Source organism: Lepisosteus oculatus, chromosome 12, assembly GCF_040954835.1.
Source record: "Lepisosteus oculatus isolate fLepOcu1 chromosome 12, fLepOcu1.hap2, whole genome shotgun sequence".
NCBI classification, from domain to species: Eukaryota; Metazoa; Chordata; class Actinopteri; order Semionotiformes; family Lepisosteidae; genus Lepisosteus; species Lepisosteus oculatus.
This window is the reverse complement of record NC_090707.1, coordinates 3504151-3529683: the sequence shown is the minus strand read 5'-3', so window position 1 is coordinate 3529683 and position 25533 is coordinate 3504151. Positions and strand designations below refer to the sequence as shown.

Below are 25533 nucleotides of genomic sequence, written 5' to 3'. Positions count from 1 at the left end.
AGCCATGGTGTGGTTTATAGTGTTGTTGGATATTACAGAATGAGATATACTGTTAGTGTATGTAGTTTTGCATATTACTGTATAAATGTTGTAACAAACATGCTTAGACATTGTACAGATTTGATATTCTGTGGAAGCTCATTTGGTAGCAAATGAAAAAATCCTACAATGAGAGGTTTAGCAGAAGTTTTGCTTAACCTCTCTGAAGTGTGGTTGGAGATGGTTGACAGACAGACAGACACCACTGAGAAGCAACTGTTTCGAGTGTCTTGGTGTTTTAGCATCTTGTGCCCTCGGCTAACTTGCTGTGTCAAGCCACAGATCAGATTCAAGACAGGATTTTGATGGGACCACTCAAGAAGACATTATCAAGGGGGTGAACACTTTTGCAAACTGTTGTATATGATTTACAGGTGTAAACATGCCTATCATTTTTGGAGGAAAAATCTGTAAGGTGTGAATTTTTTAATCTCGTTCCTGAAAAAAACAGAAGCATCATGGAAGGCAGAGCTTGAATGACAGTGAATTATCGGGTTTTTTTGTTATTCTCGGAGGCTTGAGGTGTAGGCAGTTTTAATATTTCTAATAGTTGTGGTAAGCATTGAATTGTTTTGACAAGGTTTGTAGAAAAAGGTGGAGAAGAGAAAATTACAAACTAGTGCAAATCTGTTATTTTTTTCAAGACTATAATTTCAGAGCTCGGTACAGTACAGTTTGTCCTGTACATTATTGGGTGGGCAATTATAAACTTCATCTTCACACTGCAAAAGAGCACATTACAGTACCAAAACCATGGTGCACAAGGTATATTGTGGATGAAAGAGTATTGTGGAATAGAAAACTATACCGCACTACTCCTAAATTTTAAGTACAGGATCATGGTATAATGACTTATATCGTTACAAAGTATTCCAAACCTCACTGATGCTCTTGAGCTGTTTGTGAGTAGCCAGGACATAATGTGCTTGTCCAGATATCATTTACAGACCTTTTTTTAATGCTTAAGAGAAACCCGAGGTGCTCTGGGCACATTTATATTCTGCACAGAATCTCTTCTAGCAGTAGAGCTTGGCTAAGCTTCAACACAAGGTCCTGGATGTGTTTGGTGTGCAGAGTAAAAGCAGAACTGGATTCGGTCAGGCCATGTCACAGCTCAAAGCCAGATGGCCCTCTGTGATATGTCTCGTTGCCATGACCACATGATCCATCGTCAACATGATGCCCTTTTCTCTCCAGGTGCTGCATTCAGTACCAGAAAGATCTGCCTTTTCTATCTTTGGCCTTTGAACCCTCGCTCCTACAAACCTGCCACTGAGAAGCAACTGTTTCAAGTGTGTCTTGGTGTTTTAGCATCTTGTGCCCTCGGCTAACTTGATGTGTCAAAAATAGAAAGTCCCAGAGCCCTTTCTGATTTCCCTGAGGGCTCCTCTGCAGCAGTTTCTCATCCTGTGCAGAATTATTTCTGTCTGTCAATCCGCAATTCACTCGGTGAGTTTTGAAAGCCAAATCGCACTTTCTCTTCCGCTGCAGTGTTTTAAATAGCTCAGACAATGAGGTGCATTGATGGATTACTGCTGTCTGGTGGATTTTGGCGTATGAGAATAAAAGACGTTATATTGTCTCTTATTATATGTTGAGCCTTAGCGTGGGAGTCCTCAGTTCTTTTCTATTCATCCTTTATCATTAGAGTACTCCCATTAACGTTTCCTCTGTTAAAGTGTGATAACCTATCTGAGAACGCTTTACACCTACATATACACCTCTGAGAGTTTTTCACATTTCACTTCATGCCACAGACTCGAAACCAGCACACTAACAGACCCTTTTTAATTCATTCAGTCATATCAACCGCTCTCTACACTTGAGAATATTAAGTATTCCGGACAGAAACTGGATTCATCTACTGCAAGTTTTCTAACAATTAGATGTTTGGAGGGGCATATTGTCTAAGTTTTTGATAGTTGTTGTATAATGGTATCACATTCAGTGTCTGTCAATGCAAAACAGCCAATCTGGAAGTGCTGTAGGCTGTACTCTTAAGAATAAGAAGCACTAAAGCTCTTACTATTTGACTGTGGAAAACACAGCAAAATATTTTGCTTTTTACTTATAAAACTTTTTTTTTAATCATTTTTGAAGGTGTTTTTTTTCTGTATCTGTATATGAAGTTTAATCCAAATTCTATGGTGTCCTTGTGCTAAAGGAATGCAATCTAGCAAACGTATCTCTACTGCCACCTGCTGTCTAAACAAAGGCTTTGCATCACAGATGTTCTGAAAATGCAGCCCCTGCCAACCAACAGATGAAAACAGGCAGAGAAGCATACTTGTGCCCTTACTTCACAATCTGATAAATTACAGTATCTCCTGATTTGCCTTACTGCATGTGGTATTATATAATCAAACTGCTGAATCACGCCTTACAGAGCCTGAAAATGAAAGGGTCTGTTGTTGGATGTGTTTTTGTGAAGTGACCTTCTGTTCATTTGGTTGGTTCCTCCATAGCCTTCTCTCCAGCTAGCCACAGAAGGACTATTGTGAGCAGTGCCTTACAGCCAGCCCCTTTTATTTTTGCATAAACCTAATGTGCCCTTTCTGTGGGCTAAAACAAGCAGCTAATTGTGATGCACTTGAAGCTTTTAAAAAAGAAACGTTTAGCTCAGTACTTGTTACAGCATGGTGGTAAGCCACTAAAAGAAAGTTGTTTTTTTTTACTCTTTAGGCTGAATAGGATGTTTTGTCCCCCAGAAAATTGATTTTTTATCTGTAAAAAACTGTAACATTTGATTAATAAAATAGAAAAATGTTACATTTATCTTTAGTAAAGAGTAAAGCTGATATTTCTGTAATGAAGAAGAACACTTTATGGCTAAAATGTGCCTAATAGTAACTGATACTATATAAAACAAGGAAGTATACAGTGGTTTTGAGTTAAGATAACATTGGTCCTTTTTATATAAGCAGTGGAATGTCCTGTCAAAAACGTCAAAAAGAAAACTGAGACAAAAGCATGTGCCCAAAAGCTGACTTTATTTTGCAGACGGCTTCTGTAATAAATTTGAATGGCACACCTCAGTAGCTGTGAAACTGACCGGGGTTGGCTTTTGTCAACTTGAATGCCCACGAAACCTTCCTAAACACGTTCCACCACTGCCATGCAGTAATAAACGCAGGTGAACTGTAACGAGATGTTCTTGTTGTCTTCCAGCTCTTTGTTGGGCTGTCCTTTCCCTATGAAGGCCCAGCTCCCCTGGAAGCCATCGCTAATGGCTGTGCTTTCCTGAATCCAAAGTTTAATCCTCCAAAGAGCAGCAAAAACACGGACTTCTTCAAAGGCAAGCCGACTCTGAGGGAGGTGAGTGTCGCTCTGTGGGGTGTTGCAGCCCCTTGTTTCCGGAGGAGGGTGGGCCAGTGTCAGGAGTGCTTCAGAGCTGCTTAGAGCAGCAGCAGACATGCCTGCCCACTGCAGGAGCCCCAGCGTTTACTTCATCGTGGAAATGCAAGAGCGTGAGGCAGGTTGTCCCATTGAACTCGTATGGCGTTTAGTGGCTACTGGATCTTAAGATCTCATCCAGCTGTTTGCTCAGAAACACGTGGCATCTTACAGTATAAGATCAGAAGTTTTAGTAGGAATAAGTTTTCTGTTGGGTCAGGTCTGTTCATTGGAAGGTGTTGACGATCCAATGTATATTTTTCTTTGTGTTTTCAAAATAGTTACGATGAGCTTGATAACCTGGGGTGAGGCATTTTTGTGTTGGACTGTGTTGTTAGATAAAATATCTCTCTTTTTCTTTTCTACACTGGGCTTATACCTTATAAGACTTGAAACTGAAAATCAAGAAATTCAAGAAAATGAAACAATTCAGGATTTAAGCCAGCAGGACCCATGGGAGGCTTCTGTGAAATGACATTGAAAGTCTCCCATTGAATCCTGGCTCTCTGCCAGCAAGCACTGACAAATTGTGCCAAATTGTTAAGAAATATGTTCATATTCATCATGCACTTTTTATTGATGGCTAGGCTGAGGGCTTTGCTGGTGTGCTAAATGGGATTTGTCTTGGCCTTCTCCAGTGTTGATGAGCCAAGTCTTAGCATTTGCTATGATATTTTAGCACATCGTGGCTTGTTTTGTATATGGGAGTGTTGTGCATAACTTTTTAACAGGTACAGGCAATTCACAACAAATATACAACAATGAAGATGACCTAAATTAGTGGAATGTGTTTTTCTTATAGCTAACATCTCAGCATCCATATGCAGAGGTGTATATCGGCCGGCCTCACGTCTGGACTGTTAATATAGATGACTCTGAAGAAGTGGAGCGAGCAATCCGGGCGATTCTCAGCCAGAAGGTACAGATATGTGTGTTCCTGGTGTGTGTCTGTTTGAACGTCCTGTCATCGTGAACTATAGAGCAGTATGAGTAGTTCTGAAACGTGATGTCTAATATTAAGTAGATTGAAATAAAGCTGTTGATCTTTAACATACTAAGAGTTTTATAATAGAGCTTGAAGTGGTAAATTCCAAACTACAGGTAATTAATAATTTATAGCACTTATTTAGCAGTGGTGATTAACAAAACTGGGTCACGATTTGCAGGCTGCGTGACTGGTGCGATACTAAGTACAGACATCAGGATGTGTTCCCCACAGTATAGCTGAAGAATATGAACAGCGAAACATGATACTCGGTGCCTTCCGCTCACTGCCCTAAGAGAATGACCAGTGACAGTGGAGAGTGCGTTCTATTGTATTGAGAGCACAATGACTTCACTCCATGAATGAATCCTGGCTCAGGAACACTGGAGTTCTTCATGTGCTTGTGTAACCCTCCCTTCAAGGTGCTCCTCAGTGCCAAGAAGCACAGACACACAGTTGTGGTATCAGGTTCCTCAGACTGTCAGTGGAAAGAGAGAGTCTTGGATTATCTGGACATTTTAAACTCGATGAGGAGCTCAAGTTTGTAGTGACAAGTGCAGTCTTATAACAAGCAATTTATACTCAAATGAGATGAAAAAGAAAGTTTTAAAAATGAAGCACTTTATTTGTCCACGTGAAGTAATTTACAGGCTTTATAAACAGTACCATTTAACCCTTCAATGGAATATATTCTGCCTGTGTACATTGTTGGATCTGTTATTCTTTCTGATCTCTGAAGAAATGTTCCTGTTATGAAGTGAGGTGTAAATGGTCTTGTAAGGTGTGTCTTGTAGCAAAATGGCAATATGACTGAAGATTGTAAAAAATTCCGCATTCATGTTCACATTTCTATGTTGAAAATATCTTTCATATGTGCTGATTTTTTTATCTTTCAAATTGGAGCTTTAAGGAAATCATGATTTTTAGGGGTTGTCAAACTGAACTTTTTTATTTACAGTGTCAAATATAACTGAAATTAATATCCAGAATCTTTTTTTAATAAAGAAGATTTGTAAAGGAGCTCCTTAAGTGTCTAGCTGCATAATGTTAAAGAAATCAGATGCTTTCTGCTGTCTTACCATTATGATGAACATTATTATTTAAGGAACAAGAAATAGGTTTATTCCATGCTGAAAAGAGAAGAAAGAAAGCCCAATGTTTTGGCCATGGAGCCTTCTTCAGGTGTGAAGGTGTAATAAAAATATGATTTCTATCTTGATTTCTTGCACAGATTGAGCCTTATCTGCCATATGAGTTCACCTGCGAGGGAATGCTACAGCGAGTCAATGCCTACATTGAGCACCAGGTATCGTTCAGTTTCTTTCCCTGTTTGAAGTGTGAAGCGGTCGGATTATTTCCCTTTAACTCTTTGCTGAAGAATACAGATAAATAGGTTTGAACATGTATTTTCTCACAGTGGCCACAAGCACGCCAGTTCAAAATGTGATCAAAAATCAAACACATTCTAGCCGATTCGGTAGTTAGTGCCTAGTCAATTCACTGATCTCATCCGGTCATTTCTTGAAAGAAACCAGGGTGTCAGTTTCAACAGCGAGGCTCCCATCAACCTCTGAGTCAAAGAAATGCCAGCTTATCTCAGTTATCAATCAGCAGGTTCTGCTGTTCTCTGTGGCTTATTTCTCTGCACGTTTAATGAGGCGATTTCTCTGTTCGTGTAAATAAGGAGATGTGGAGCACTGGCTTCACCCGCCTCTTGCTAAAGGAAGTCTCATTAGTGTGACCATTTGTTCAAACATACAGATTTTTATTTCAGACATACTGCTGGTCCAGTGATCTGGCTCGGTAGTCAGTTCAATCCGAGGATACCCGTCTGTAACAAGCAGTCTTATGCAACAGGGGAAGATTGTTCTCCTCACAGGCCGTAGTTCAGTTGTAGCCAGTGTTCAGGCTTTTTTACCAGTGCTTGACACAAAGGACACATTTTATCTCGTGTTCCTTTTCTCTGTCTGTTGCCTTTGTACTGTGCAGCTCTCACGAGACTGCTCAGGACCCAAGGGTCAGAAGGTACCCTTCCTAGACTGGGGGATTGTTGTAGAGCGATCGCACTCAGGACATGGGAAACTGTATGTTTTACATGACGGCAAAGGCAGTGAGGGGAGAGGGCACATTCCCAAACACAGATGTCATTCATCTTCTGCCGTGAGCCCATGTGAAAAGTTTTCTTGGCTCCCCGGCAGTTATCCTCCCATGATAAATTAGTCCAGCATTATAAGGGATCACTGTGACACTTGTGCTTTGAGGGCACTGCATGTTCCCAAATAGAAAACTTCAGATACATGCAGCATTTTGTTCAAGGTTTAGACATCCCTTTATAAAGATCCCTTTAGACATCCAACTCATCCACTCAGACAACTCACAGTTATATTGTTAGCTTTTCTGTATTTTTTGTATTTTTCACACCATGTATTGGAGAGCTACATCATTAATGCTAACCTGTTTTTTTCTGTTCTATTCCGAATTTCTCTTAATTATGATTCATTATGGGGTTTGAGACTGTAGGTCTTAAAGTAGGAAGAGTACAAAGGTGAAGAGGGCAGTTATGAGATGAATAATCTCATTACTGTATCTCTATTATTGTTTCCATCCTTCTGTGATCAGTGTCTGTTAAATGCAGCTTTTTATACCAAGAATATTGTTTGTTGTACTTTACACTTAGTATAATTTGTAGGCTCTGTAATTCTGCATTAATTATCAATTCACTATCAGAAAGTTGCTTATCCTGTCAAGGGTCATGAAAATCCAAACCTGTCCAAGCAAGAGGGGGTACAGAGCAAGCATGTATACTCTTGGCACAGGGCTGAGACACAAACACAGTTTAGAGACCTCAGCCCACCTAGCCAACATGTCTCTGGGAAGTTAGAGGGAACTGAAGCACCAGCTGAAAACCCACGCAAACACGAAGGGCAGAGCAACTGCACCCAGGAGGTGTCCCAGTCCAGAACTGAACCCAGGACCCGAGAGCTGTGAGGTAGCAGTGCTGTCACCCTGTCTTCTCCTGATCACATCTGCTCGCTTGTCAGTGAGCCTTAAAAGTACCTGGTGTGGATTGGCAGCGTCAAACCTCGCACTGTAACACAGCAGAGCCTTTTACAGAACGCGGCCCGCGGAATAGGCAGCGTATGAGCCGGCTCCCAGGCCCATCCCAGTGAGCAGTTTGGCCTGGACAGTGCGGGGCCTGAGGGAGACAGTCCTGCCATGAGCCTGAAGCCCTGTGTCTTGTGCCGCTCTGCAGGATTTCTGTCACGGCCAGGTGATGTGGCCTCCTCTGAGCGCGCTGCAGGTGAAGTCCGCTGACCCAGGGAAGTCCTGCAAGCAGGTGTGCCAGGAGGAGCAGCTGATCTGTGAGCCCTCCTTCTTCCAGCACCTCAATAAGGACAAGGACCTTGTGAGGTGAGTGTGGCCGGTCCGTCCGCAGGGCGAGAGGTTACACAAGGTCAACACTTGCCTCATGAGCAGAAAACTCCTTATTGAATCTAGATTAAATGATGTGTTCTCCTAAACCATAAAAAGCTTGCGAATTGTGCACCTGTTTCTCTTTCACCAAATAAGTATTGTTTCAACGGCTGTCTATGCACATTTGGAATTTCTGTATATTTCTATACATTGTGTCACGTCCCAGAAATTAAAGGTGCAGTCATTAATTAGAAAAATTAAGAAGTCTCTTGTCGAAAGCAGATTATAAATAGAAAAATGAACCTGAACATTGAATGAAAACCTGTTTCTATCATAGGAGACATTCAGGAATAGGGATCTAACATTAAAAGAGAAGTTGTTAAATCCCTCTTTTGCTGTGTTTTTATTCTAGACTATGTTTGGCAACAGTGTGATTTTCTGTGTTAAAATAAAGATTTTATATTGCGACCCGTGGTAAAACAGACATTCACGCAGGGAGCTGGCTGCAAACAAACAAGTGAAGGTTCATTCCACCCTGAAGAAACCCGTCCTGAAGAGGCCCAACAGACAAAATGGGTTCTTTCTACTCTTCTGTCTGGAATAGACCTTTACTTTCTTTCTCAGTGTTCATCATCAGCTGATTGCGCAACTCAATGGAATATGAGCTGTGTCTCTGTGATAGCTTCCCTACAATCCCCCTGCAAAGTTTTTTTTTTTACTTTTGTTCATTTCTGTATCTGAAAAATTTGATTGTCCATTAACTTTTTCCTGCATGTCACCCGTGACCTATATAAGTTATGTCTTACCTGGAAATAACACCAAATGGCATAGAATTGTATAGAAATGTGTGTCTAAATCTGCAAAGCTAGATTTTAATTTGAAGGTGGATTGGCATTGAATAGACTTGTTTGGCAGTTTGAGGAAAGCTCGATGTAGTCTGAAGCTTTAAATATATTTTGAAACCAAATTCTGTGTTTTTAAAGATGGTCAGTGGTTTTCCAGCCCAGTATTTTTAGAAAGGCGTGTTAATCAGCTGTGACCCAGTCCAAACTCATTCATCAACAGAATGGGAATATTTAACAGAAAGGATGAGCGCACTGTTAAATCCTGTAAGGAATCTGGACCTTTATTTAGTTACGAGTTCCATCAGTTTAAATGCTTTCCCAGCTGCAGCCTTCTGTTAGCTGAAAGCAGTTGTAATACCACCTTCTGCCCAGCAGAGGTCACACCGAATCTTCTGTGTGTACTCAAATGAAAGGGACAGATGCCTGGTGACACAGTTGAGATCTACACTCATACAGGAATAATGTCCTGCTCACAGTGTTTAGAGTGTGGATACTTTTATCATACAGGAGTGCTGTATCCCTTAAATACAAGCCTCAGCAGTAGGCTTGGCCAAAACTCACTTTCAATCGCTCTCAACCTCTCACCCTGGAGCTGAAGAAGCAGCGCATCACGAGCAAGATCCACCTTCTTGCACGTGTGCGAAAGCAAAGAGCTTTCAGCTATTTAAAACACCAGTTAACGCATCTCCTATAGTTAGGAATAATCTCACTGAATGATCAAGCAGATCACACAGTTTCTTAGTTTCCCTAAAGTGCAGTGAGATGGCAGAGCAAAGATGAGGCACAAACCTAAAAGACAAATGAGTGTTTATTTACAACACTTACATTAACATTTCAGACTTTCTAAATCCTGTGAATCCCTGAGTCCTGGCCTCCCGTATCTCCTCAAAGGTGGACCCACGCCTAGGCATACTAAGCCACATAGCAACTTAGGGAGTAAATACTGGTTTTGACACAACAAAAGACCCTCCGCAGGACAGTCTGATGTCTGAAACTGGGTCCAAACTGAGAACTGATTTCTCTAAACCAAATAATACATTTCAGAGATAGAAAAACTCCCTGGTGGGTCCTTAAAGGAAATAAAAGGAGTTCGCTCAAACACCTTTGAGGTTTCAGTCCACAAAGACTGTTCTTAATTGATGATTTTTGGTATGGAAGAAGGTGGTATTTGCTCATAGGCTCTTGCTTCTTCAGCACAGAGGGTGAGTTTTAGCAAACCCTTCTGCTGATACAATGGTCCAGCCAGTCATCTCTCAGCCTTTTTTACTACGTTGTTGAGCATCTTTCAAAGACATCTCTGCAGTTATCTCCCACTCTTAAGTTAGAGGTTCAGTATATAGTACGTCTCTGAGGATCAGTTCCAATTTTCTGCTCCTAACCCAGGACAGCTGACAGTCAGACCATCCCATGTTGCAGTTCTGCCTTAATGACAGGCTTTTTATTTATCGGTAGTTGCGTAGATCACCATACAAACACCCAGCCAGGCCCGAGGCTCTCTGATCTGCATGGATTTCATAGGGTGGGCAGGTCCAGTCCTACAGAACTGTGTTTGCTTCTGGTTTGCATTCTGTCTCAAACCTTCATTGACTCACTTGCTGATGGAAAGGTGCCTCGGATATCTGCCAGAATCCAGCATGGTAGGATCAGTGTAGCCCACCACTACTCTCCCTGTAGTACAGCCACTCACTTGCCTGCTGAAGCCAACCTGCTGTTTCTGCTCATGCTTCACTGGCCTGGTGCAGAATCAAAAGGCTTGGCCACAACCCATCGTGGTTTAACTAGTTTACCCCAAGCACACAATGCTATTGAAATCTCCTGTTCTAATCTTTATCTTGTATTTTGTTTTAATTTTCTTCAGGTATGGAATTGAATGCCAGACAGTGGAGTCGATAAATGACATAGTTGTGCCAGCTTACGACGAAGGGAAGAAGCACTGTGTGTTCCAGGGGGACCTGCTGCTTTTCAGCTGTGCTGGAGCCCATCCAAGCCTTAAACGGGTCTGTCCTTGTAGGGATTACATGAAAGGACAGGTTGCTCTCTGCCAGGACTGTCTATAGCATCTGCCCCGTGCCATGGAGCAGGGAGAGAAGGCACACCCACAGAGGCCAATATGTAGACCTGCTGTGCCACGGTGAACCCTTGGGAGAAGACGCACTGCTGGAGCCACACCGTCAGCGAAGTGCATCTCTTTCCTGTCCTTCCCCAACACGGAGAACATCCGTTCTTCCGAAAGCTAGTTGTAGACGCAACAGGTTGTTGTTTCCCCCCCCATTATTCATGTTCCCCGGCCAAAAATTCTGAAGGAAAAACAAGTTTGTCTGAAAACAAATCTGAAGCGTCTTAAAGAGGTAGAGGTAGAAGAGCTCTGGGCGAGAGATGCACAGGGACACTGACAAAACAGTGCTTTTAATGTGGCTCGGGCGACAGAGCTTGGAAAAGCTCAGATCTGTCTGAAATACTTGAATACAGCGCGCTGGAAGAGGCCAAGAGTATAAGACTCTTTCTACCACCACGTTGGACTGGTAGTGGTGCTCAAGCATTCACAGAGGTGAAATACTCGGCAGTCCTTTATACTGTCTGGGGATCCGTTTCTGGAACCAAATTCTTCATTGCAACAGGGGACCAATGGACAAGATGTCACATTTAACAAATGGATAACGTTCGTTCCAGAGCTCGGCTCTTCCAACGACATCTCCTGTTCTGGATAAAATTTACAATGGTGAACGATCCCCACCATTAGTAGATAGTAGGTTTACGCTAGTTTGTCCTCAGTTAATAGTGAAAATAACAATCTAGAAAAGAATGTTAACTGTATGTGTCAGTGTATCGGAGTTCTGTTATATACTGTACTATAAATGTACTGCCTTCTATGACCAGTTGCAGTCCTTGATAGAAGAGGGGGTGTTTGCAGTCCTGTTCTAGATTTATTAGGAAGCTCTGAAGGTGTGCTTACTAAATGCTAATTGCAGTGCGCATTGAATTATTGTGGTTGTATCCACATTTGTCGTTTCACCTCTATATAAACCACATTGTAGACAGCTGTCCCTAGAATGAGCAGCTGCTGAGCTGACTGAAGCACCAGGTGAGGGCAAGCTCAGCCTCTTTCACATTGACCCAGCCATCATCATTTAAACGGAAGAGAAAAAAATGTTTAAAAGCTCTTAAAATGTCCAGTCAGATTGTTTTGCGGAGTGGATAATGTTGCTGAGCCTGTGCTTCATAATGTAGTTGAACATTTTCATTTCCATGTTGCTGTGTGACAGCAAATTCAGAATGCAGCTTGAAGGAAAGACTTTGCCTTATGGGTGGGACTTGGTGCTGACTCTCTGCTTTCACACCACCAAGAACCTGCAGTTTGGCACAGTAGGAGTTTTAGCATCAGAAATATTCTATCATAAAACATGTAGTACTAGAAGACTACTGAAGATACAGCCAAGGATACTGGCTTCGGCCCAAATAGTTTAGACTCTTCCCTGTTGCAGAGATGTTCAGTGTTAGATTTCTGAAAATCTGGTTTCAAATTAGTGTGTAGAGGGGGAAAAAATACACTTTAAAATGTTTTGGAAAAAAATGCACTACCATATATATTTTCTGCAACAGTTGAAAAGGTATAAATACACTGTATATTGTTCCTTTGAGGTTTTCTTTTTTTATTTATTTTGGATACAGAACTTTATTGCTTTAACTGAATGATTGAAAAACTTAGTGTGCTTATTTTTTTATTTATGAAAGATAAGGGAGAGTTGTTTGAAAAGATCTATTATTTAACAATAATTTAACAGAGTTCAAGGAAATAAGGTAGTTTATATATCTAAGTATAAAATATATTCAAGTGGGGTGAGAGTGATCATTTGTCCAAAGCAAAGCACTTGTGTCAGTCGTGCTGGTGTCTGTGGAGCTTCCTTGTGTTGGCAAAGTGTAGATGATGCTGTTTCTTGTTCACTGACATTCAGCTGAGGCAACGACCAAGGTGGCCCACCAACGACATATCCGTGTGAACGCAGGTAGAGACGTACACATAACGTAGTCTAACGGGGTCAGGGGCCTGTTACTGAATTAGCTGAGTGCACCAAAGGCAGGCGGTTTTGAAATGAAGGCTGTTTTTAAAAGGGGCTGTGATAAGATATTTACAGGGGCTTCCCAAAGCTCTTTTCTTTAGAGCAGAATCTGAACTGGAGCAAAATATTTCTAATGAATGTCCTTTCCAGCCTTAGCAACCAGCATCAGCTGGGACCCACCCACATGTGGGGAGTAAAACGCAGGAGTGCTTGACTTGGGTTGCCACCCAGATTGAGACGTACTGACACCGTGTTTCTGCTGTGGTATGAATCTCAAATACAAGGTGTATCTTGCCAGTCCTCATATCAGTACCTTTTTGGTGATTTTAATGGGAAAAAAATGATACAGGAGGGATATACCTGATGTTATTCTACATGCCAGCAAGAACCTCATTTTTTAATTATATATGCAATTCAATTTGCACATTTGTAAATACAGATTATTCATATTTCGTTTGAGTTTGCTACTGTACATTTTAGTTTTACTTGTCATTATAATGCTAAAAGTTTGTAAATGAGGTAGAAATATCTGCAGCCAAGATACTGTTCTAAAAAAGTACATGACGTGCCTTTAATGGTTAGTAGACTTGCTTTTTTTGTCCACAGAGCTTCAAAAACTACTGCCTGAGTACATTTTGTGAAATAGTTTGGTAAGGTCAAGAGTATGCATTAATTTAAGAGACTATTAGAGAACAAACCATCATTTGTGACCAATGCTCTTGTAATGAACAAACAGGAGCAGTTATGTAGAATAATACCGAAGTCTAGTTTTGTTGGAAAAGAATGACAGTTCACTTGTTTTTTTAGATTAGATTATTCTGAGCATGTCATCAGTGCTGTGTTTTTTTGGTTTGGAACATTAGCACCAAAATCAATTGTTTTTTAATTGTTTGTTTAATCATCAGCAGGGATGGTGAGGGACTCTTAATTTAACAGAAATTGCAAAACCTGTTTAAGGAACTAATAATCAAATATCCATCACTGCATTTTCAGAATTGACTTTTTTTTATTTTTAACCTGGATTGTCACAGTTATTTTGTGTTGTTTGTAACTGATAGAAAAGGATGGTTAGTCATATAAAGTTATGTAAAATAAAGACAGACAAAAGATGTGTTTTCACTGTTTTTGATGAATAATGCAGGATAAATCTTTATTTTTCAATAAACCTTTTCTGTGACAAAGATGTCTTACTGCAGCATTTGTGTGCTTTATAAATACACAGGCTGTATACATCGTCAGTAGTACCAATGCAGTAGTCACATACATTTCACATCACACTTAATGTTACAGACCAAGTGAACGCAAATCAAGTTGTGCACTACACTTTACCAGTCTGTCCCTGTCAACCACTGTCCATAGAGGAGGAGCCTTTGGAACACGTGGAGTGTTTGTGGCTCAGGCAGCCAGAGGTGAGGTATGTACAGTATACGCGACACGCCTTCATCCCAGCCTCATGATCTGCACAGCAGCTGGCAGGTGCTCGTGTGTATCCCCTGTCCTCTTTTTCCTCGCTTTCCCGAAAATGAGAAGCTAATCGGGCATCTTGTCTTCCATTCAGTAGGACCTTAAAAAATGAACAATGCTTGATTGCCGAGAAATACCAATTCATTAACGAGAACACCACTGCCACAAAAGAGATCTGCTACAGTACATATTAAATAGTTACCATTAGTGTTTTGGGTATAGCACACCACTCCATAGAGTTCCAACCATTCATAAAAATCATGTCGCAAATGTCCATTAGCCATGAGACCCCAATTAAGCAAGGGTATATTATACCATTATTTCGGTGCATGATAACGTTGCCTACAAGATTTTTCATTTAGGTCTTTTAATACTCATTGTGCAATGCAAAAAAAATTAAAGATGGCTTCATGCTGAAAAGGGTTCTGATAAAAACAGTAAATGCTGCAATTTTGACGAATGTGGTGCAGTAGTTACAGTACATCAGCGCTTCTACAGTTACGTCTGGACAAATGTCTTTGTGAAACTTTACATTGCACGAGTTAACTCAGAATTAGCCTTCTAAGAACATAATGTCTACCTCCTATATTTTATAATTATATTTAATAATTTCACAAGTACTACAGCCTTTGAGGACGCTTTGTTTCAATATTAAAATACCTCACAGAAACACCAATTTATGTACACAGTGTTGAGATTTTTTTAGATGCTTCCGGGACTGTACAAAATGTGCTTTTTTTGTTTCCACAGCCAGGGCTGGTCGGGAATGCTACAGGTCCCCGGGCCTTGTTGAACCGCTGCCTTTCCCAGGATTAGGAAGGATCATGGCTGCCAGCGGATCTGCTGGGATGACATAAGTGAGGATTTTTCAATTCAAACACAAGGACTCGAAAGGGAGAATGTGAGATGGGATCTAGATATGTGCTACGAAGCTGTTAAATACCTTAACTGAGGTCATAGTTCAGCTCCAAAAAAGATTGTCAGGATTCAGGGATGATTCAGGGACTGTGCTTGTTCTTGGTTCTTGTGCTGTAAATACAGACTTTTCTCCAATTTTACCTCACAGGGCGGCTCCAGTCATTCTGAGAGCTGCACTCGATTTGCTTTTATGACTTGTAGAAACACAGTGCGAGGCTTGACGATAATTTGGAAAGTAGTTTAAAAAGGTTGATAGGACTGGAAGAAAATAGTGCTATAAGTTTACATTCATTTATTTAAAAAATATAGAATTTAGTACAGAGTAAAATGTGATGGTCAGCTCAAAAGTATTTTCATGTTTCACCAGACTTAATGAAATTCTACAGCTTAGGTCCAAAGTTTACAATATACCCACAACAGGTAAAAAGACTAATATCACACCTAATCAGTGATTTGCTAAGGCTATAGTCATAAATAAATGAAGGTTTCTTATGATTGTTCAGCTAATTTTACAAGCCTTCTCACCCGGACACTCCCAGCATTAACATACTATAATTTCTATTTACAATATTTATTTACAATAGCTGCTGGTATCCCTGTAGAGAAAATAAAACAACAAAATAAATAATGTATTGTGCACTAAGATGACTGAAGCTGCAGTATAATTTTGACTTTGGCCTTTCTGCCAAAGACTGAAGCATGACTTCACTATACAGTATGTATACATCCCGACAGACTACCAGAAATATAAGATCCTGCCTTAGAGTCTGCGCTTCAGTGTATTTTATACAATCAGCCTGAATGCAATTCTGTTTGTGCACATTTACCCAAAGACAATGTCCCACAACAGCCTGCTGTGAGCCCAGGCAGAGAGAGGGCTGCTATCGAGACGCTCAGCCTGCGGCTGTGCTTGGGCAAGCCAGGGCTCTTGGGGTGCTGCTTGTTTATGCTGCCATGTTTTGAAAGGCAATTCCTCCCTTTTTTTACAGAATGGTATTGAAGAAAGTATGAGGGGAAAAAGCAGCGGCTAAGATCACATTTTCTATACTAAGAGAAAAACAAGAATCCTCTCGACAGCCCTGAACTCTAGCCAGTACCTTGGGTGAAAAAAGGTGAGCTCATTTCACCTAGTTCCTGATCTTTCCTTTGGCAGTCAAAATGAACGTTTTGTTTGCCAATTGCACATCGAGACCTGGTATACTTCACCTTGGAAATCAAGAAAACATCACCAAAAACATGAAGGAAACAAGATCAATTACCAAGAGGCAACATTTATATATATATATGTCTATCAATTCAATAAATGGCACTAATTCAGTCTCATTTAAAACTTTTTATCTAAGATACTAGTTCCCAAGGCACCATAAAGACGTATAGGAAACAAAATATTTTCATCCCCAATTCTTCTTTTCTATTCTGCTAAGTGAAAATAGAGAAAGCCGAGACAGAAAGATTAACCAAGACTGAGTCCTTCCCACCAGCGACTGCCTGCCTTCAGTCCTGGGCAAAGTTACTTTTAAAGAGTAATCCATTGCAGCTACAGATTACTAGTGGAAGGTATTACACAAGCATTCCTTCTTAGAATGAAATAAACGTTTGGAGAAGTCATCAGTGATCTATGGAATTTATGGGGAGTAATAATGCGTTACTTCTTAATGGTGCTTTTCCTCAGAATATTCATTTTGAAATGTAATCGCCTTCACAAGCAACTTGTAATGGTAGTGGATTACTGTTTAAAAGTAACTCTACCTAAGACTGCGTCCATCTGATGCTAAGCAGCCCACTGAGGCTGCAGCCCAGATGAGGCACCTCCTGCTCGCAGGCGTGTCCGCTGACTGACTGAGTGTGAGTACAAGCCAATCGCATCTGCACAGCATCTCGTCCCATATAAGAAAAGTCTGTGTTTGTGTACATTGTGTACACTGGCTGTGTGGCTTCCTACTGGCAGAAGGTGAGTCAGAGCAGCGTTTGTGCTGATTTTATTGACTTGAGTTCTTAGGAACAAAGGCTCTGTTTCCTGGCTCCATCCTGCTTCACCTCAGTGAGAGACTGGCACGTAAAACCTTGTCCCCTTTCGGCAACTTTTTTCTCAGATGTTGTTCGACTTGTGTGATATTTTTAGACTAGTGTTTCTTCTCTTTTTTTCTTTTGTGTAACGCGCAGACCTTAATTTTCATTTAATTTTACACCTTTCTAATTAGTAATAAGGTCTTTCGAAACACGTACTGTAGGTACTGAACATGAAGGGATGTCCGTGACTGAACGAGGCTTGAGCAGCTGTGGTAGGCCTGCCTGGATCCGGCTCTTCTGCCATGAATTCCCCTACAGGCCGGTTCCTGCGGGGCTGGTCTGAGCTGTCGCTACTTAACCCAGGAGGAAAAAAAGCGCCTGAATATGTACTGCCACATGTTTCATAAACGTTTTCTAACCAAAGTCACTACGAACAACCTATGATTCTAAAACACTGCTAGAGAGTACGATCCTGATGTCTTGCAACTGAAAATAACGTATACAGTACACCACCCTGTACAGCAATGAGAGCCAGCCAGCTCTTGTGGACTGTGAAGTATTCAGCTACTGGTGGGTAAGGGCGGCTAGCGTGGGGCTGCTGTGAAGGTAAGACCCTTGGCCGTCCTCCTGGAGGAGGCAGGGAAAGAGGCCCTCCGGGGTTGGTCTGTCTCTTTGCCTGCCTCCTTGGCTCTCCCGGCCCGTCCACGCCCGAGACCCGAAAGCAGCGGGAAGATGTCGAAGCGAAGCTCGTCGGAATGTACGCGCCACCGGCACCGGCTCGTCTCTGCTTGTTGGCTCTCTGGGGCGGGAGGACTCCCGGGGCTCCGCTCACACGCCCGCTGCCCGAGGAGCTCACTCGAACCGCTCGTAGTGACGCGTCTGCCTCACGCGGGGGACCATGTCCATGAGCAGCCTGCGGCACAAGGGAGAGAGAGGCCAATTCCTCCAGCTGCGCCGCTCCAGTCGGAGGGGCTGCTGCAGGAGACAGCTGGCCGGACTGTTAAACCCCACTACCAGTGACTAACCCAGCCGTCCCTAAGCTTGGCCAGCAGAGGCCGCTGCGTCTTCTTGCTGCGGCTGCAGTCCGAGTTCCTAAGCACAGACTATTTGACTCTTTTCATTCACTTTTCTCTCTCCTCAGAAGTCTGGGTTTTTAACCGGTCGCAGTCCCCTACCAATTCAGCACTCAGCTGGATCAGGGGTGTTAGCTACAATGTAGCCCGCTGAACCTCTGCAGCTGGAAAATCAGTCTGACACGGTGACCCTCCCACATGTGTCTGTTCATCGTGAATCTATCGGCTATTAACAGCAAAGCAGTCATAAATAAAGGTAAGGAAGCTGAGGAGAGACTATTAAAGTTCTCAATGCCGAACCGATACAAATCATGAGCTTAAAGCAGGAGATGAAACTGTGCACAGAAACAAGTAAACCACAAGTCCAAACAAGCCAACAGATGAACTGCAGTCATCAGTTAGCACTTCAATTAGACCGAGAGCTGAGCTGGAGTGAGAACCCGCAGGCCCCCATCTTTGTTAAAGACTGGGCAAAACTGCTTCCTCTTTCAGAACAGAACTGTCTTGTGTTTTTAAAGGGTTCACAAACCAAAAGAGCTGTTTTCACTGAGGGTTGGCCCTGCAACAATGACTGCTCCGTGCCCTGCTGGAAGTCCCATCTCACTGCTGTTCCTGTTCAAGCTCACTGCACTTCCTTAATGAGCATTCTTCTAATTCGACAAATACTTGTTTATCCTCCTGGTCCCTTGTGGCTCATAAGGCATCCAAAATGCACTGTCTTTTGCAATTCAAAAAACCCATCTGGCGTGTCGCATAACAGCTGTAGACGCAAAAGCCAGTTGGATACAGGATTACTGGGATTCATCCAGCGACAGCAATAAGAGACCGACTCCCTTCAAAATACTCGGCAGAAGACCCACATTTGTAAGATGATGAGTACCACGACCAAGGTTCACCTGTGCTGGATTCTTCTGTAGCGCATATTCCAAAATGACTTCACGCAGGCCTTTGCGATAGCTGTCTGATCGCAGAAAGAGGCCAAAACCACATGTATTAGGAAGAAGAACTTCAAGTCATTCACGATGAGGTTTAAGATGTTTTCTTTGTAAACCGTCCGTCATGTCACAATACAGAACTCTGCTGTTCCAATCAATTTATACCCCCCCCTCCCCAAAAAAGATGGAAACTTACTTTACTCCATAGGCGAAAATGATGAGGCCAATAAGAACTCCTATTGTTCCATCCAGATACCAGATTCTGGGGTGATGTCGGAACACTTCTGCGCTGATTAGAATGGAGAAGCCCATGATTCCTCCAACGAGAGAGTTGAACCCTAGAGAGGAGGGTGTTAAGAAGGCATGATCGTAAGAACATATGAAAGGTTACAAACGAGAGGAAGGTACTCAGTTCTTCTAGCCTGTTTGGTAGTTAGTTCTTTGCTCCCAGGATCTCATCCAGCTGCGTCTTGAAAGAAACCAGGATTTCGGCTTCAAGAACACAGCTGGCACACACTTCCACACGTTGTGTGAAGTAGTGCCTCCTGTACTTAGTCTTAAAGACACTTCTATATAGTTTCCATTTGTGTGCTACAGTTGTGTTTTACTGTTTATTCCGACGATGTCCGCTGGATTGACTTTATCAGCACCGTCGATGATTCTGAATATTGGAATCGGGTCATAAGAACATAACACTGCTTACACGTGACAGGAGAGGATTCATGTTTTTTCAGGAGTGAAAAGTCTTTAATAATAATCATTGCTTACACTTATATAGCACTTTTCTGGACACCCCACTCAAAGCGCTTTACAGGTAATGGGGATCCCTTCCACCACCACCAGTGTGCAGCCCCACCTGGATGATGCGCCAGTCCGCTCCCCACACACCAGCTCTCAGTGGGGAGGAGAGCAGAGGGACGAAGCCAGTTCAGAGAGGGGGGTTATTAGGAGGCCATGATTGGTAAAGGCCAGGAGGAAATTTGGCCAGGACACCGGGGTAACACCCCTACTCTTTTTGTGAAACACCCTGGGATTTCTAATGAACACAAGAGAGTTTTACTCTTATCCAAAGACCGGCTTTTTACAGTATAGTGTCCCCGTCACTATACTGGGGCATTAGGACCCACATTGACCACAGGGCGAGCGCCCCCACTGGCCCCACTAACAGCTCTTCCAGCAGCAGCCTTAGCTTTCCCAGGTCTCCCATCCAGGTACTGACTAGGCTCACACCTGTTGAGCTTCAGTGGTGTGATATGGGTGCTGGCTGTGAAAACAGGCCTGCAACGATGAACTGTGTGATGTGTTTCAACACACCATGTAAAAGTGCAATGTATGTCTCATTCATATGTCTCATATATCCCACTCTACTCTATTGTTGAGCTACATGTTGAAAAACCAGTGTACTGATCCCTTTATTGATTCTCGCATTCAAAGTCCTATTTCTATAATAAATGCTATGGTCATGATTTCTTTCCAGATTTGTAACAGACACACGTTCCATAATCTGAGAACAGAAATTCAACCATCTTCACAGTCTGTGCACGGAAGACCTGCTGCAGGTCCACACTTGTTTTTGACCAATTAGACGTCAATCTGGCAAAGAAAGAAAGAGGAAAAACAACTTTTGGGTTCTGTGGGGGAGGGTGCCAAAAGGAAATAGCAGCTTGCAGAAATGACAGCCCTAGTTTTCGCTATACTGCCATCTGCTTTCAAATACTGCATATCGGAAATTAATTTGACACTTTTTTGCCAATCTGCAAATAGTGGTACTTTCAGAAATTAGCTATATAAATATAGAATAACTCTTGATGTCTTTTCCTTTTTAACAATATTTTAAAAAAGAATGTATATTATAAAATTAAAAACAATTAGTCACGACTGTATTGTTTCCTTCCACTAAGAGTTTCACCTGAGTGATTTGACGTCAGAGCTTATGTGAGATTTCAGCTTTGATGGGTCCTCTAATGGCGACAGAGGAAAACTGCAAGTCGAAGGAGCAGCAGATTCAGGCTGGTGTTTCCGCTCCAAAGTTGTGATGCACTGGGGTACTGCCAGCCCGTTTTGTACAATTGTTTTTTTGTTTTTGTTGTTTAGTGCTCCGGAAGGAAGGGCTGGTTTTTATTCTTGAAAGCCATGGGGATGCTACATTGAAATCTCTCCTGGCTCAGAAGCACATTAGTGTCCACGTATTTCTTAACATCCACTTCCTGACACTGTCTGACCTCTGCTGGCCTCCAGACTCACAGCATCCAGGTCAATAAGGAAAGAGAAGCAGTCACTGAAAACAGGGGATTTGAAATCTCTCCTCCATCTTCCATTGGTTGTATGAAATGTATGTGATTACAGAGCAGAGAACAGAGAGGAGAGCGAAGGATGATATTGGTACAAAATAACTAAGGTGCATAGCAATTTAACATTTGATGATAATGAGCAACACAACATCACAGTTCAAACAGAGGATGTCGCTGTTTCGTTAAAGTAAGTTTTTGACGTTATTATAATTAAAATATTCTGACACTAACATTATGATAAGAATCATATTTCACAAAACCACTGTGAAAACAAAGTAATGTTTCTGGTCCAGCAATTGACATAATGAGATATTACTGGAATTGACATTTATCCAGAGAAGGTATCATTAGTATTTGTTCTTAATTCAGTCTCTTCCCAAGCCCCTCTCTTAATCAATCTTCCTCCTCCCCACTTTTGCAAACCTGGTGTCCCAGCGGTGCAGCTCAAACCCACTGAACTATAGAGATGGTCTCAAGATAAGCGAGTTCCTTTCACATCACTGCCAGGTTGGCCTGCGCTCAGATCAACACGGGACCTTGCCGGGAAACGGGGAACAGGGTTGCCACAGCAAATGGGCCGATCAACAAATCGGGGAGCACGCGCTAAAGCAGTCATCACTTTCCGTTTACTGCCAGCGATCAATCTGCTCGGCCTCATCCAGCCTCCCCTTCGTATTCAAAGGTCAGACGTCATACTCCTGCACAGGCTAAGCATCCATCCTCAAACTGCCACGATCCACGATCCTGTCGGAGATCCCTTCGTCTTGTCACAGCTCCGTGCTGAATTCGCAAAGCCCTCTTCTGCATGTTGCACATCTCCGTCTCTCTACAGGGCAGTCACCACTGGGGCTCCTCCGACAGAACCCCGCCCACACGTTTGCGTCAGGGCATTCGAAACGCGTCACGCATCTGAAAGGTTTATCTTTTTGCTGGATTTACCCCTTTACCGCTAAATAAGGGGTTTGCTTGTTCTTCTCTCTATAATAGGAGGCACAAGATAAAACTGATCTGACTGCCATCGTTTGCCAATAAATATCAGATTGAGGAAGCAAATAGCCTTAATAGGCTAGTTAATAGGCTAGTTTTTTAACTAGGTGAACAGAACAGTCATGTCATTGCCATGTGTTAGTTATCCTATAATGAAACTATTTTGTGTAAAATAGACTTGTGTGTGAAGTATATATAAGTTACATAATGTACCTCCAGTACCAAAAACCCATGATTATGTACTGTATTCCCCGCTACTGCAGATAGAGCACAAAGCTAGGTGGATTTGAATGAAAAGGATTATAAGGTAACTAAAGTAATAAAAGTGAACACATTTACAATAACATACACGCTAGTGGTGGAACTGTGTTCAACATCCTAAAGAAGAAGAATAAGAAGAAAGAATAAATAAATCACCTGTACAGTATGTGAGCAGGTGGAAGTGGGACACAAAAGACAATGTGTCTCTTGCCATTCTTTAGTGGGAAGACATGATCTCAGACATCCCTCTAGGGACCAGTTTTTAATCAAGCCATCCGAAAGTGTAATCTGGGACAGTTCCACTCCTCTCCATCATTGTACCTGCCAGCCTGCTTCACACCCCGAAGCAGTCCCTGCATCTTAACAAAAGACCATCCGTTTACAGAGCTTAGAATTCACGATCGATACGAAGAGCAGCACGCTCCAGTTGCACCTGACTGCCACCAGCCTGGTCCCCACTCTTCATCAGGAGCATGCAGCAGGAGTCCTCAGGGGAAGGAAGCTGCTTGCGATGAAAGATTATTGGATTTCTACTCCTTGAGTGGAGAAGATGGGATCAGGTGAATTAAGTGGTTATCAGAGCTTTCTCACCAAGGGGTCAATATGGAGCTCTTCCCTCATTGTTTGATTGTTTCTGATCGGAATAGCCCTGGCTGACAATTAGTTTATAGTGCGATGCTGCAAGTCAGATCACATGCACACAGTGTGCATGATGAGGTAGTCAGCAAGACAGTATTTCGGTCATGAATGACATTTTGTTTTTCTGCCTTCCCAAAGAGAAAATATTAAAGACGATCCCTTTCTTTTCAGTCACTTACCATCTGTAATCAAGGCTCTGCTGGTGAGCACTTTGCCCAGCATAAACTTCAGCACAGCCAGAATGACACACAGGATTCCACTCAGGATGGACACGCTGAAGAGGAAGTTGTCCTGGCAAAGGGAGAAGGGAGAAGGGAAAGGCTTGTAAGTTGTAAATACAGGAAGCGCAGAAAGGTTTTTTTCTGAGTCATGACAAGCTCTTGTCTTTCCAGCGCTGTAGTTTCAAAAGAGAAATCATGAAACTCAGTACTCACTCACTTGATTTTTAAGTCAATCCAGATACCGTATGTACTGGGTGTATAGGAATGTATACACACCCCATTCTCATACTGGATTTTAAACCTTAATCGTTTATATTTACTGCACACTGTAAAGCCCGTAGTTCACCATCCCCATTAGAAGCCTGTTTGAAAGTCAAATGTATAAGCTCAGTGCAGAAAAACATATTATGTCTTTGGAAAACAAGAAATGTTGAGGATCTCCAAAAGATAAATGTTGACCATGAGCCCCATATCTAAAACCTAATTGTAACTCTAACCCTAATCCCAATTCAGCCAAAGAATTTAATACAAACCTCTATGCTTTATAAAACAAACTATTCCTAACTATAACAAAAAGATTCTAACCCAGCATTACCTCATGATTATCTTTGAGCTTAATCCTAATAAATCAGGCACTTCTGCAGCATGACTCTGATTTTCACTTAATTTTTAGGTCTACTGCACTGTATTGTTAGCTACTGCAACCACTTCAAAATGTCAGAAACACAAATAAACACACGAGCTGTATTCCCTGTTGGTGTAAATACAGAAACCAGTCATTTCCTTATCATTGAACACAACATGCGCTTCCACCACACTGTGCTGTCTCCTGCAATTGATGACTGACACATGCAGTTTGAGCAAATGAATAGTTTTGCAAAGCAGATGTCTGGAAGACAGAATGAGGAACAGGGCAATTGAAGTGTCAGGCTGTCCAAGGAGCTGCTTTAGATGCCATGGAAATTGTCGTTTTTGTGTCTCCTGATCTGCCCCAATATCAAACACAACTGCCGATGCACTGTAGGTCAATTATTTTGAAAAGAAAAGTCTAGGTCTGGCTCGACACCAGATGTCCTGGACACTGAATATACTTATCTCATACAGGAGGCTCTTTGATCTTCATTACCACCTAATGAACAGTGTCGCAGTGTCCTTGATATTGAATCTTGACAACTTCCAGAAGCCCAATGAGCAGAGTGTGCAATTACTGTATAACAGGGAAGCAACATTAGGGTTTGGGTTGACAAGAGGTATTATCTCCAATAAAATTAAGCAAGATGGAATATGATCAGGGTGGCACAGTGGTTTAGCACTGCCGTCTCGCTGACCTGGGACCCTGTGTTCAAATCCAGGTCTGGGGTCCTGTCTGTGTGGAGTTGATATTTTCTCCCTGTGTTTATATGTGTGGGTTTCCTACAGGAGCTCCGGCTTCCTCCCGCAGTCCAGAGACATACTGGGAGGTTAACTGGCATCTGGGAAATTGGCCCTGGGGTGAGTGTGTGTGGTCTGTGTATCTGCCCTGCAGGGTACCCTTCCCTGCACCCGTGGCTTGCTGTGGAATAAACTGGTCACAACATGATTGACTGGATCATAATTGCTTTGAAGTAAGAATGGTCAACCCATGATCTAAAAGAATTCAGAATCAATTTACATATACTTTATTGTGTGGTACACAGGATCGGTTATGAACCATGTAAGCATCCTGAAAACATACTTTATCAAGAACCATAAAACGATCTGGATTTCGAGTAGGGATCTGCGTCGACATGCATAGGCTGCACAGGAACAGGTAAAGGTTTATTCCAAGCTGAAAAGAGAAGACAAGAGACCCATAGAGGGCTCCACAGCCACAATGTTGTTCAGCATGGAATAAACCTTTACCTCTTCCTATTTGTATTTCATCTAGTCTGTGTCAGGGAGTGTTAAAACCCACTGTTACTTCTGTGTAATACACATATGGAACAGAGAGAGAGACTTTACCCGAATAACAAGGAGGAGTC

At 42.2% G+C, this 25533-nt stretch overlaps 2 protein-coding genes across 4 annotated transcripts in view; one reads left to right on the top strand and one right to left on the bottom strand.

The window, feature by feature from the left end:
• The window catches only part of mgat5 (alpha-1,6-mannosylglycoprotein 6-beta-N-acetylglucosaminyltransferase), a 102856-nt gene extending 88939 nt beyond the window's left edge, over window positions 1-13917 (top strand). For both annotated transcript variants that reach the window (XM_069196825.1, XM_069196824.1), the window contains exons 13-17: window positions 3208-3354; window positions 4235-4351; window positions 5649-5723; window positions 7671-7828; window positions 10535-13917. In XM_069196825.1, the coding sequence (XP_069052926.1) occupies window positions 3208-3354; window positions 4235-4351; window positions 5649-5723; window positions 7671-7828; window positions 10535-10733 (696 nt within the window). In that variant the 3' untranslated portion in view covers window positions 10734-13917. The remainder of the gene's footprint in view (window positions 1-3207; window positions 3355-4234; window positions 4352-5648; window positions 5724-7670; window positions 7829-10534) is intronic.
• Window positions 13846-25533, bottom strand: part of tmem163a (transmembrane protein 163a) — a 65969-nt gene continuing 54281 nt past the window's right edge. For both annotated transcript variants that reach the window (XM_006636237.3, XM_015358494.2), the window contains exons 6-8: window positions 23492-23603; window positions 19331-19472; window positions 13846-18039 (exon numbers count right to left, since the gene is read on the bottom strand). In XM_006636237.3, coding sequence (XP_006636300.1) covers window positions 17979-18039; window positions 19331-19472; window positions 23492-23603 — 315 coding nt within the window. In that variant the 3' untranslated portion in view covers window positions 13846-17978. The remainder of the gene's footprint in view (window positions 18040-19330; window positions 19473-23491; window positions 23604-25533) is intronic.